At 35.0% G+C, this 13,580-nt stretch overlaps 1 protein-coding gene across 4 annotated transcripts; it reads right to left on the reverse strand.

Annotated features, from left to right (window-relative positions):
- Positions 1 to 1,504: 1,504 nt before the first annotated feature.
- On the reverse strand, positions 1,505 to 11,871 carry LOC124177803 (stimulator of interferon genes protein-like). 4 transcript variants are annotated; one of them, XM_046560628.1, is made up of 11 exons: positions 11,826 to 11,871; positions 10,704 to 10,807; positions 9,813 to 9,924; positions 9,195 to 9,251; positions 8,855 to 9,045; positions 6,861 to 6,971; positions 6,584 to 6,716; positions 6,056 to 6,198; positions 4,065 to 4,245; positions 3,831 to 3,944; positions 1,505 to 3,647 (listed from the first exon to the last, which is right to left on the reverse strand). In XM_046560628.1, exons 2-11 carry the CDS (start codon positions 10,734 to 10,736, stop codon positions 3,553 to 3,555), a joined length of 1,170 nt encoding a protein of 389 aa, XP_046416584.1. In that variant the 5' UTR covers positions 10,737 to 10,807; positions 11,826 to 11,871; the 3' UTR covers positions 1,505 to 3,552. The 4 variants fall into 4 exon arrangements, with proteins under 4 accessions (XP_046416584.1, XP_046416583.1, XP_046416587.1 ...); XM_046560627.1 differs by having other exon boundaries at positions 10,704 to 10,857; positions 11,826 to 11,844; XM_046560631.1 differs by lacking the exons at positions 10,704 to 10,807; positions 11,826 to 11,871 and adding an exon at positions 10,015 to 10,119.
- Between the last annotated feature and the right edge of the window lie 1,709 nt (positions 11,872 to 13,580).

A 13,580-nucleotide genomic window follows, 5' to 3' on the forward strand; every position in this document is an offset into this window, starting at 1 on the left:
GATTCAGGCTTTTCCAAGAAATTGGTGAATCTCAAATATGCTCTTCTTCGTAGAGGGTGATTCGCTACTTGAAAATCACTCGGGCACTGACTAAGTCACTAAGTCAGTCAGTCCGTCAGTAAATTAGTTAGTCAGTTAGTGCCCAAGTAACAGGAATCTACTCGAAAAATTCAAGTAGTGAACTATTCGTGACTTTGTTCAAAGAAGAGCATATTTGAGATTCACCAGTTTCTTGGAAAAGCGTGAATGGAAAAATAGTTCTTTCCCAATTTTCTAATCCGTACAAATACTTTCGGGATGGTTCAAATTACGGTTCTTGCCAATGAGTGTACAAAAGTATTATATTGAACCAACCAGAAAAAAGTGGAAATTAGAAACAAGTAGTGAGAAAATTGAAAAAAAATAAACAAATAAATAAAATAACTGCCTATTACGGTTCCAAGCCTGGATGTGAAAAAAGAATGATTTTATTTCTAAACAGTAAAACTATGCAAAAAATTTTTTATATGTTTTTCAATAATATATGATGAAGGAGAATGACATGTATTCCAGTTCAGTTCAGAATATTCCAATTTGATGCCAAGAAGTGAACATAATAATTGTGCATATGTGTATAAGTGTGAAAAAACCATGTATTTTGGATTGGTAGATAACACCAAAACTTTAATATTTTTTCCAGAGCTGAAGATCTTTACTTTTGGAGTGCAGTAATGAACTTTCTGTACTTACACGCGTACCCACAAAATTTCCACACCCAGCCATATCAATTTTGACAAATTTTACATTTTCGCCCCATCCCAATAAAGAGAGAATATAAGTACCAAAACATAAGAAAGAAAAATCTAGATCATTATGGTATAGTTGAAAAAAGTTACTTTTTGCTGGATGGTAAGAAAAAAGTGGAAAAAATTTATTAAAAGTGAGAAAAGTGACGTACTATGAGCCCTGCAATTACATCTAACATCTGTATTTGTGGACTTGGTGAGGAACGTTAAACTTACCTTATGTAATACTATTTTATAACGCACTTAAAATCGCCAGGGTAATGTGTACCTTGGCTGAAAACAAAGACTCTTGCCCGAATGTTTCTTGGTATAAATATGAAGTATAAGTCATGGGACAAAACGAAAGATAACAAAAATAATAGAAAGAAAAAAGAAAATAGGTATGTAGCGATGACATGATATGTACCCTCAAATAAATACATGCATCTACATCATTATTCTGTAATAACTTGCAGAATAAATTGTACGTAAATGAAAATTGAAGTGAAAAAAAGGATATATAAAAAAAAAAAAAAAAAAAAGTAAATAAAAAAATATTATTCATGCTTGAGATAAGCATAACTACACATTTTTTTCAACGTTTGGAGTTGTTCTGCTCTCTATGTATGTCAAAAAGTCATTCGAAGTGAAATAAAAATAATTAAAAAACAGCGGAAACTGAATTCGACTAATTACAATCGCCCCAGTTGAAAGGTAAATGAAAAAAACACCAGGAAGAATATAATTCCAAGTTTGTAATTAATAGTAATAGAGTATAACGAGAAATAAATCATTTCCAAATTCATCCTCAAGGGAAAATATCATTGCATAAAAAATTACACTTTTAAGTAATAGTAGTTATTATCTAATTGAATTACGTCTTTATCCACAGAATATGATTTGTAGATCTTTAGTTTGATTTGTCAGTTCAGTGATTCGGAATAACTCAGAGCACTGGTTTCAAATAAATGTTTATAACTTCTATCAGATTTATTGTAGAAAATGTTATACTTTTTACTTGGGTTACTCTTAGTCATTCTGAAGTGAAAAATCGAACAAACTGTTAGTTAAGACATATTCCTACATATTTACAGTATTATACCTGTTCGGTTTATGCTTAAGGTATAACAAAGCAGTGATATCATATCAAAACTAAATTTCAAGCTAAATACGATAGTTGCCAACATCGTGGCTCCATAACAAAAGTCATGAAACTACTTTCAACGCACCTTTCCAAATTTTAACAATTGCCCTACCAAAGCTATGTTTCGAACAGACAAACAGTTCGTATAATGAGCCACTCATACCAGTTTCATTTTGCCCCTACACGTATGCAAGTACCTAATGTGCAAAGTGATTTCCGCGAAATAAATTTTCGGAAGTGAAAAGTTAACTAACGAATATTTAACATAAAAATTGTTCCTTTGATAAAAATGTGTGGTGTGACATAACGTTCAACAATTTTATATTCGCGATATTGAGCAAAACATTATTTTTTATAACATTTAATTCGTGGATTCAAACTTTGGGACGTATAAGAAGTCATTCAAATGTTATTTTACACTAAAGAAAATAACAGCTAAATCATACTTGGGAATTCACAATCAGTCCACAAAGTTATGTGCACATACAGGTGCGAAAAAATGGAAACGGATTTATTGACTCTTGATTCAAGTTCAACCGATTTAAGGCCTCTTTTCCGCTGTTGTTTCGATTTCCTCACAGAAGAAAGGAGTCACAGACGAAATTTATGTAATATCGTATATATTTTGATTGAAAGTACTTCAATCTGTCAAAAACAATATTTATTTGGCTGGATGCGTATCTGTGCGAATAATCCAGATTTATGTTAGTTATTCGGGATGAAACGGTTTTTGTTATGAATGCGTAAGTCTTCTTCCTGCAGTCGAAATTACAGTATAAACTCAACGGTAAGTGGGTGGGCAAATGTTAATTTTCAGATCCGCATAATTAGTTTTCGCTTCACTACTATAAAGCTATACTTAAATCAAACCTTTACAGTACATTTTAACATCGGATATTATATATTCTATCACATTCGACATTACAGTGTCATTGAAGCACAGTTAAACTTTAAAACAGAAGGTAACCGCCCAATTTTGAACGCATATGATGTATTGGACGTAAATTCGCTTAAAAATAAGTGCAAAGTGCATCTGGCACGAAGTCAAATCACAGTTAATTACAATTTTTAAATATACTCAGCTAACTTTACTTAATTTTAAAAATCTGTTTAAGCTGAACACGTCATGATTTAATCGGTTTTGGTACTGGTTAGACATAATAGAACTTTAATAAATTGGTATTATGATATTCAAAATTAGCAATAAATATATTTGTTGGAATAGTTCCTTTTCTTTAAAAACTTAGGCTAAGGTATAAAAAATCTATAGATAAACAATATCACATAAATGTGTAGCATGATTAGAAGCTTCTTAAAACTCGATTACGATTAGACTTAAATTTTCCCTACTTTTGTTTCAAGTGGGTATTTTAATTAAAAATTTTAAACCGCATTAAAGGAACTCTTTATAAAATGGATATACCTTACATCTGTATGTATCATGTATGTTTTTTGGCATCTTTTGTGTGATCACACTTCATTTAACAGCGATATAACTGTTGGTGTGCCAATGTCAGGGCTCCTAGAAACTTTACTTTGTCATTATATTTTTCCCTTACGGCTTGTCAAAAATTCTTTCATGGTAGTATTATCGTGGGATAAAGTTCTACCATAAGACAACATTAGGTATTCTTAATTTTCTTTTTACTGGCCATAATGTGAAGCTAGAGAAGTCTGTTCATCGATTTTCTCAAGCAGGATCTCCGCAATGTTCACTTTTTTGCCATCAGAATCATAATCTGTAATGAGATTCAGTTTATTTTCAATTATCTCTTTTTGGTAGTCAATATTTTACTTGCAAGAACCTGGAGTTGTAATTAAGATTGGCCAATCACATGCAATTTATGAGTAACATCTATAGACACGTAGACGTTGCTAGATTTGAAGTGAATGGCACATTAGCCGACCAAATAAAAATTTACCTTCGTAATAAATCAATTCACACAAATCGCGGCATTCCGGTTTACTTCTAATGATGTGCCGCAGAGTTCTATAAAAAGATCCCGCAATTTCTTTCTTGTATTCCTTATAAGAGGCTACAACACAAATCAAAACATACAATTGGTATGTAGCAATGTGACAAAACAAGCACCATGTCGTTTCACGTATTGGAATGAACTTGTGATTCAATAGTTTTAAAGTTAGACATAACTTACACGAATCCTTGTCAGAATGTTCCAGAACTTCGTAAAACGTCAGCAAAGGAGTTGCACCTTCAGTTATCACATATACCTTACTATCGTTTCCTCTTTGTCCGCTTGGATGGATCTTGTAGACACTATTGTGATACGTGCGATGAACTACACCGGCTCGATGTTTAACAACCGATTCGAGTTTCTGGAATAGTATCAATACATGCCAGTTATATATAGTCAGAATGGTGTTGAGATATCCTTATAGTGCGAGAGCCCACATTTTTTCTTATCGCACCAAATGTAAAACTACATCGAATTGATAGTTTAGATGATTCTAAGCCCAAAAATGTGATTTTCTAAAATTTTACGTTTTTCGTTTGCTTTGAGCGCATTTTCAAAAATGTCGTAAAATTTAGCCAATTCTATCATATAAAAAAGTCTGATTTACGGAATGTATGTCAAGAATGGCACGTTGCGCCTGGCCAGAAAACCAGTTCTGATAAAAAAAAATATATATATATATTAGGGTGAGAAAAAAAAACTAACCTATCAAATCTATGGTCTTAAAAGGACTTAATTACTGAGAAATAAATCCTCCCGTTTGGAAAAATTTTTAGCTCGATTTTAAAAAATGTCGCTGGCCATTTGAAATTTCCCATTTAAATAACATGCAAAAAAATTTTTTTTCATTAAAAATGCTAGAACTTTCGAATCGTTTTACCATTTGCATTTTTTTTTTATTGGCAAAATAAAGAAAAAAAAATCTTACGAAAAATCTGAAAAAGTTTTCAAATATCCAATGTGACATATAAAAATGTTTCAGCAACCATCCATAATAAAATTACTTCCGCTTCTAATTTTTTTGACGTTTTTTTTTCGGAAAGAGCTTGAAACCAGTAAGAGGGGAAAATCGGCCCACTCCGGCTCCAATCTTAAAAATTTTGATATCTGACACAGGATTTTTCGGAATTTTTAAAAATTTATAATTTTGGCCGGTCAATAAAATAGTTTCTTAAAATTGTAGAGAATTCAAATTGAGTGGAAAAAAAAACAAAAAAAAACAACGGAGTACTTTTCAAAGTGAGAAAAATCATAGAAAAAATCGCGCGCCAAATCTGAGAGGTCAAGTGTAAAACCCAGGTCGAATTGGCGTGGAATGCCCCATATATAGCATTGTGTCTGAAAATCATATTTTTAAGTAAATTTAAGTCAATTGATGCGAAATAATTAATTTCCAGAAAAAAATCTATTTGCTGGACATTTTGAAAGCATTTCAAAAATGTAATAAAATTGAACGAGTTGATATTATCGCAAATCGTCTGAAAACTGTTCGACATGATAAAATAAGTTGCCCAGATGTAAAATAAACCGATATCAGACAAATTGAGTATTGCACGGGCTCTATCAGAGTATTATAGGCAAGATTAAAAATGTCCGAAAACAGTATTTTGGTAATTTCGTTAGCCATACAAAATATTTGAAACAAATTTGAAGTTAATTGCTATCATACGAGTCAGCTAAGTTTTACGACATTCTTGAAAATGCGCGCACGTCAAACGCATGACACAAAATATCTGAAAACACTATTTTCAGTACTAATTTAATAAAATCTACATACATTTTCAATATCAGACATATCGTCGCAATATGATCTGGTTTTTTTTTTACATCACCTTGTGCGACCTTGCAAGATTTCTGATGATTACTACCCCCCTAGTCCTGTCTAGGATCATCTAAATTATTGATTCTACCTGGTTTTATCCTTGTTGCGATGAAAGACGATTTTGGTTACAGGCTCGCCTACTATTATCACCACGAAGATAACAAAATCTCAATCAATATTGTCTGCATGTGATGAATTTTAACGAATATTTTCACGTTCTATCAGCTATGTATATTCAATAAGAGCAAGGATAGGACACCCCCATAAAATGCTACTAGTTTCTATCTTCAAAGTATCTTGTTTAGGTGTATTATTTCAAATTAAAGAAGGTTTAAGCCTTTATGAATACCTTTGCACTTTCCATCCAGTAATAGCTAGCTTCTTCAAGATTTGGAGGAATTTGAAGCGAGGTAGGAATTAGAATGAAAAGTTTTTTCACTGGTACCTCCACTCCATTTTGACTTTCATATACCTTGATGTTCTCATATAAGCCTAATGACAAATTTAAAATTGGAAAAATTATTATCGGCTTGTGAAAACCATAAAATTTCAGCGTAACAGCAACGAAGCCATGAGAAAAAAGTCTTGAAACGAATTTTTATCCTAGCCATCGATGAGATTTGGTTATTTTTAGAGCTTCATACTACATTGAGCTAAACAAAATTCAAACCGTCAAACTATAAGTGAAAGATATCGCAGTATAGATCTGTTTTAGAAATCGTAAAATATGGAAAAGGTTATTGGATTAGGCTTAGTGAATCCTGGAAATATGTCAGTGATAGTAAAAAAAAAAAAAAAAATTGAGATAACAGGCTTACTAACAGTCTTGTCTTAAAACCATGGTACGTTAAATTCAAATTAACTACGTATTTTTGACCTTTCTTCTCATCCCCAACTGAAGGAAGAACGATGTTCAAGTATCCGTAGAAGTAGCTGTATGCCATACCGCTTCCATAATCCAAACCTTTCATTTGTGAAACTTTCAAAACTGTATCTAGTCTACTTTCGTCCTGAAATCAGGGATAAAATGTGATAGACGTTGTGAAGATATTGATTCATATGAGGTACATCTGCAGTGAAAAGACGTAAAAATATGGTTATGGAGTTTCTACCAAAAGTCGTAATTCCTTGCGCACTATTTCTCAAATACTTACAATATTAATCAGGCGGAGTATGATCATTGAAGAAAGCAATGAGCAGATGTACGGTTTTGGACCATGGCTCCAAAGAAACATGATCGGATTTTCGACTGCCATTATCATAGCCTATAAAATTTAATGAAGAATAGAGAGAACTGTGGAAATCTTAGACAACTGTAAATCATTTAAAAAAATCTCTGTTCTCCACCTCTTTATTCGAAGTAATTTTTCTAATATAGGGCTATTCCGCGTCAACCGGATCAGTCATCTCTCAGATATTTTTTTAATTTGGCATGTGGATTGTGTGGGAGGAGTTAGATTTTTGTGCTAAAGCCCGAATCTCACAATGCAAAATTCGATTTTTTATTAACAATAACAAATTAGACTCCCATTTTTTTCAAAAATTCATAACTTTGGCAAAAAATTAGATACGATATATTTTTTTTTTAAAATTACGCGGAGAGCTCCATAGAATTCAAAAAAAATTCGAAATGGTAAAAAAAACGTTGTTATCAATTGTTTATTTAACAATTAATTTTTCAAAGATTTTTAAAACAGTGACTGACAGGATCAAAAAATTTTTTTTAAATTCTGACATGTTCCTTGACCTGTACCACAACCTGTGAATTAATTCCAGAGGGGTATTTTTCTTCGTTTTCGAGTAAACAATCATCAAAGGTGTCGATGCGCATGAAATTGCGGCGCGCCGAGTCTCTACGTAATGGCGGGCGGCCGGTTGCCGTCCACTGCTACCCCGCGGTGGCGTCGCAGCGTTATTTTAGAGTCATTTTCACGATGTAGGACATGATTGGAGAATCTGAAAAAAATACTGTACCTTCACAAGGCCTGCTCAAAGCGATAAGTGAAGTTTCAAGAATGTGTTTTTATTTTAAAATAAGTAGCAAGTTATGTAATTATTATCATTTATGTGCACTCTCATGGTGTGTAACCGTTATTTTGAATCTCTGTAATAAAAAAACGGTGAAGAACACATTCCTGAAACTTCACTTATCGCTTTGAGCAGGCCTTGTGAAGGTACAGTATTTTTTTCAGATTCTTCAATCATGTCCTACATCGTGAAAATGACTCTAAAATAACGCTGCGACGCCAACGCGGGGTAGCGGTGGACGGCAACCGGCCGCCCGCCATTACGTAGAGACTCGGCGCGCCGCAATTTCATGCGCATCGACACCTTTAATGATTTTTTACTCGAAAACGAAGAAAAACACCCCTCTGGCAATAATTCACAGGTTGTAGTACAGTTCAAGGAACATGTCAGAATTTTAAAAAAATTTTTTGATCGTGTCAGTCACTGTTTTAAAAATCTTTGAAAAATTAATTGTTAAATAAACAATTGATAACAACTTTTTTTTACCATTTCGTATTTTTTTTAAATTCTATGGAGCTCTCCGCGTAATTTAAAAAAAAAAATATATTGTATCTAATTTTTTGCCAAAGTTATGAATTTTTGAAAAAAATGGGAGTCTAATTTGTTATTGTTAATAAAAAATCGAATTTTGCATTATGAGATTCGTGCTTTGGCACAAAAATCGAACTCCCCCTACACAATCCACATGCCAAATTAAAAAAATATCTGAGAGAGATGACTGATCCGGTTGATGCGGAATAGCCCTATAACGAAATGAATGGTAGATTTTCAGGTCTTACTAACATTGCAATGCTGACAATGAGACAAAAGTACACGAAAGTCGTATTTTTAAAGAAAATTTAGCAGTCGATTGCTGTAACATTACTAAACTCTGATAAGATAGTAGGATGTAAAATGAAATTCTATGTTCGAACAAGAACATTAAATTAGTAATAATTTGAGCATGTCGAAAGTGTGTTCAGTATAAGTAATGAACACCAAAAGCTAGCTCACAGACTCATAATTCACTCTATACTTTATACCCTTAAGTTATTTTATAAACAACGTATATTGTTCTGAATTTGAAAAGACAATTCAAACTAAGCCATGTATTATCAATTACTTTAATATTACTACGTACACGCAAACTCAGGATGCACACTGCGATGATAATTATACATAATGTGTTGTATTCCAGCGCAACTGCGAAGACTTTCAAGATTTTGTCATCATATCTTGCATGGACATGACGTAACTCTTCGAAAAGATTCGTGATTCTCATCAAGAAATTGCACAATGAGATCAAAATTATGTTACTTGCAGTGCAGTAAACTTGAAAAAAAATATACATTTGTCAATTTAGATTATATACATTGAGTTAATTTGAGTAAAAAATAAATATTGGATTATAATCTGAATCCATAAGTTACATAGAGTTACTGAAAACTTCTGATTATATCAACATTACATCTTATACTAACCACAGTATTTAATGTAATCATTTAAATCTCGGTTCCTTGATGCATAGTAAGCACATACTGAAAAAAAAGACATTACATCGCATATAATTCTAATGAAGAGTCATGTGAATTAATATGCATAATAAAATAGAATTATTCAACAGGGTGGAAAACATTTTGCTCAAATAAAATTCCCTGACTTTTCCCATAAAAAAAATGCAGAATTCCCTGACTTTTTCCTATGAAACTTAGATAATGTTGCGCAGATTTTATGACCAAAAGCTCCAGAAGTTGTGCATCTTGAATATATAAATTCGGATCTAAAAAACACACGGTATTGCATCGTATTACACAAATAATTAGAAATTGAACAATAACATTTCCGAAAATTAACTTAACTGAATTAATTAAGCATAGTTGAAGTTTGAAAACGATTTATAAAGAAAGTATGTTTTTTCCTATGATCCATCATAATTCCCTGACTTTTCCCTGACTTTTCCCAGTAGATGAAATTTCCTAACTATTCCCGATTTTCTTGGTCGGTCACCACCCTGTTCAATTGAATATAAATGAAAGTAGACTATTTAGAAGTAATTGTTGATCAAAAGCTTAATTTAGTTTTATAAATTTCACACTTACACATCATAAGTAGAATGATTAATATAATCTGTGTAATCATGGCAGTATTACCACGATCTCCAGGTATGTTTTTAGGGTACAAAAGCCCCCCTCCTCTTAATTCCTTGACTACCTAGTGATTGAAAACACAGAAATAAACATTTTTATTTGGTTTCAGACTAACTTTTTTCCAACCGTAATTTGAAAAAATATTATGTTTCACCAGACTTGTGTTTTCCAAATTTCTAGTCTACCGATCTCACTAACAAGAGAAACATATACATATACTATGAAATGGCAAAAACGTAATCAATGTGATTAAAAATATTTGCGACAAACTTAATAATCAAAAGAGTTTACCAGAAATTTCAACACAATGGAATGAAAATAAAAAAAATAAAAATAAATTGGGACCCTTCTTATCTCTAGGGGAAAAAATGATAAAGTTCTTTTGTTTTTAATAACAGGTTTCAAGAGGGTGCCCTGGTCGATTTCGTCATTGACGTATATTACTCAAAGTATCAAAGTCCATGCATCTCTAATATAAAAAAGGGACAACGGCTCTATTCTATACACTATTCTGAACAAAAACACTCCGATACATTTTCATTTGATGCAGAAATAAAGAAATGGCATGGATTCTTACGTATTTACTATTGCGATTGCAGATACGTGCAGTTCGATACTTGGAAATATATACGTCACATTGAAACTGACCAGGGCACTCCTTAAATAAGATTTCCTGTTTTTCTAACTTTATCCATAAAAACACTGTGATTGCAACTAATTCTGGTTCACTTGCTGGCTCGCTAACCAACTCACATGCCTAAACTTACTGAAAATTTTTAAAACATTTCTATTCGAATCACCAGAATGAAAACTGGATACTTGTTAACAACAAATTCAACTTGCCTGTAGTTCGGTACAATCAATCGCACTCGCCATTTTTGGTTGTAAAAAGCAAGTGTAACAGAGCTGCTTTTTTTCGCTGGTTCATTCAGAGTAACGCTGAATACCTGTCGATTTCATTGGATGGTCAGTGCATGTCCAGAAGGAGACTGGCGTACTTTAAGGGATCGTCTCAGTGTGAAATTTTCAAAAAATTGTTTTTTTTTTTTTTGCATTATCGTATAGTATACACTGTTCTAAACATTCTCTCAAATTTTTAAATCGAAATTCAAATTATTACGGTCGCTACAGCGTTTCTTGTAGAAAGGGAACGGGTTTTCTACCTGCGTGAGTACTAAGGTGCTTAGGTTCTATAACCTTGCAGAATAAACTGTCCAAGCATTTCAGTTCGTTTTTGACATCCACCACGGATAGACGTACGAGAGAAACCCCCAAGAAAAAAATCAAGACCTGGCATCGCCGATTGATCGTAAGTAAACGATTTATATAAACTTTTCCAACTTCAATCTTTAAACGCGTTTTTCTCAGAATGGTGTTTTTCAAAACGGTTTCCACTCTCAAAGGAAGAGTTTTAAAGATATCTAGTTCCAATTTCGGGAGAACATTTTAAACGTCATTCTTTATCGCGCTATGGAAGCTTTTTTTTTTTTTTGAAAACTTCCTATTTTTTTTTTACGAAAAACTGTCGAAAAAAAGGGCCACATTCGACACTTTTTGTTCAAACCGCCGCCATTTTGTCAAATTTGAAAAAAGAAGAAAAACCGTCCATAGCGCGATAGCGACTTTCCTACAAATCAATAATCTTTTTGAAATTTTTTTTTCAGATCAAAATTGCGGCCGTCATCGTGGAAACCGTGCAGCACCTTTTTTTTCACGTGAAATTACAACAATTTATACAACAATGATGCACTCAATAAATAAACTTAAAATAAATCATTTTGTATTCTTCATAAACCTATTTATTTATGAAAAAAAAACCGGACCGATTAGTTTATTTGAACATTAAAAAAAAAATTCGCGAAAATCAGTGATTTTTCGGAGGGTCACACTGAGACGATCCCTTAACGGAATACTATTTGTAACTTAACCCAATCATTGCATACACAATATATATTATAATCACACCTTCTGCTGGAGGTTCGTCGCGTTCCGCAGATTTACCGAGAACCGTGAGCAATCGCAAGTTCCACTCCCGGTTCTGTGCGTAGTTACACTTTGATGCAAGCAAAGAATGCCAGTCCAGTTTCTCTCCCCACTCTGGAGATTAGTAAGGGCGTCGCTCATTGTTAGGCCTTCCTTCTTTATACACACGTTCTCTCTCTTTCGCTCTCCGCTCTACTTTTCCTAGTCTGTTTCTCTTCTCTTTCTCTCTCTCTTTCTTAAAACGAAATCACGTGCAGCCAGTTTATCGTATAAAGGTGTCTAGTTACGGAGAGTAAATTCTGAGAGTTGCTCCATGGCGTCTCATAAACAATAAGTTACCGCAGCGATAATTGTTGCATTGGAAATTATGAGGAAGAAAATGACAGAAAAGTAGGAGATGGCTGGTTAATTCTTGGGTAACACACAGACTGTAAAGCGGTGTTACAAAGAATCTTGTATGTAAATTGAAAATAGCGGGCGCGTGTCAATTTCGGAATCTCATCCGAATGACTGCAGTTCGATTAAAATTTGTTGGGCTGACTATTGCGAAAAGAGGTGGATGAATTTGTAGAAGGTATTTTATTTAGAACAGGAACTTTGACAGATTTGATATTGTATAGAATAATTCAGTTTCGGCCTGATGCGCTTCGTGTCCTGGCTAACAGTCGAATGTCTCCAGGACCGCCTTCCTCCGAGAGCAGTCCTCGGGGCTCTCGAGTCGAGTTATTCCGTAGCGTAAACATCCGATAACCGATCCCGCATGGTTATCTGGCTGAGCCAGTCCTCTTCAAAATGTTTACTTCATTCGGCCTCCCTGACCATCCTGGGTCGCCCTCGACCCCCTCGTTCGCACGTATTGTTCGCTACGATCTAAAAACAAGACCCTCTCTTATTTACATACCAATTGCTAAAGACATGGGAAAGGCGACAACTGCGTATCAATCTACACCCCGCAGAGGAGTGATCAGGTCCCCGCAAGAGTGCCAACCGATAATCAGATATCGCCAAAAGTGGTTAGTTCGGAGGACAATGGGAGTTAGGATGTGTCGGGTGTACGGTTACTAGCCTTGCCAGACGCCAACTGCCAGGCTGAGCGGGCAACCGGCCTCCTCAGCCCTATGAACGTCTGACTCCTGACTACCTTTGGTCCCGGCCTCCGCCCAAAATCCCACCTGTTCGAGATTGACCACTTCTCGATCATGGGAAATGGACTCGACCCTGGTCCAGCCTTGCCAGCACCCGTCGCACGAAACAATCTTGACCACGGATTGCATCTCAGGGTTACTGACTGCGGGCCCTCATCCCAGGATGGGAGTAACTCACCATTGCGGCTTACTGCGTGGCATCGGACGTGACCCACTTGCGCTCATTGCGGCTTACTGCGTGGCATCGAACGTGACCCACTTGCGCAAACTGTCCACCGCTACGACGTCCCATCGGTTTGGCGACTTTTTCAGGTTTCGGAGATCCTGGACCTCGTACCGATCGTTTGGCAGAACAGCCGTCACCTTGAAGGGCCCCTTTGCCTTCGCGACCAGCTTCCTGCTCTCCCCGGTTGCAACAGGACTCGCCGCCGCCATTACGACATCCCCCACCGCATACGTAGGCGGCCTGAATCGCCGGATGTCGAAAGCCCTCTTCTGCTGCCTCTGCTCCGCGTCGGTGGACGCCTTGGCGGCATCCCTCAACTCCTCCAGGTCGACTTGGTCCAAGGTGCCTTGGATCCCGGCAAGGAGT

The sequence above is a fragment of the Neodiprion fabricii genome, chromosome 3 (assembly GCF_021155785.1).
Source record: "Neodiprion fabricii isolate iyNeoFabr1 chromosome 3, iyNeoFabr1.1, whole genome shotgun sequence".
Classification (NCBI taxonomy): Eukaryota; Metazoa; Arthropoda; class Insecta; order Hymenoptera; family Diprionidae; genus Neodiprion; species Neodiprion fabricii.

Coding starts and splice junctions, on each gene's coding strand:
- LOC124177803 (XM_046560628.1), bottom strand. CDS start 10,736: ATGGCGAGTGCGATTGATTGTACCGAACTACAG. Junction 9,925..10,703: donor TTGATTGTACCGAACTACAG/GCAAGTTGAATT, acceptor TTCAATCACTAG/GTAGTCAAGGAATTAAGAGG. Junction 3,945..4,064: donor ACATTCTGACAAGGATTCGT/GTAAGTTATGTC, acceptor TTTGTGTTGTAG/CCTCTTATAAGGAATACAAG.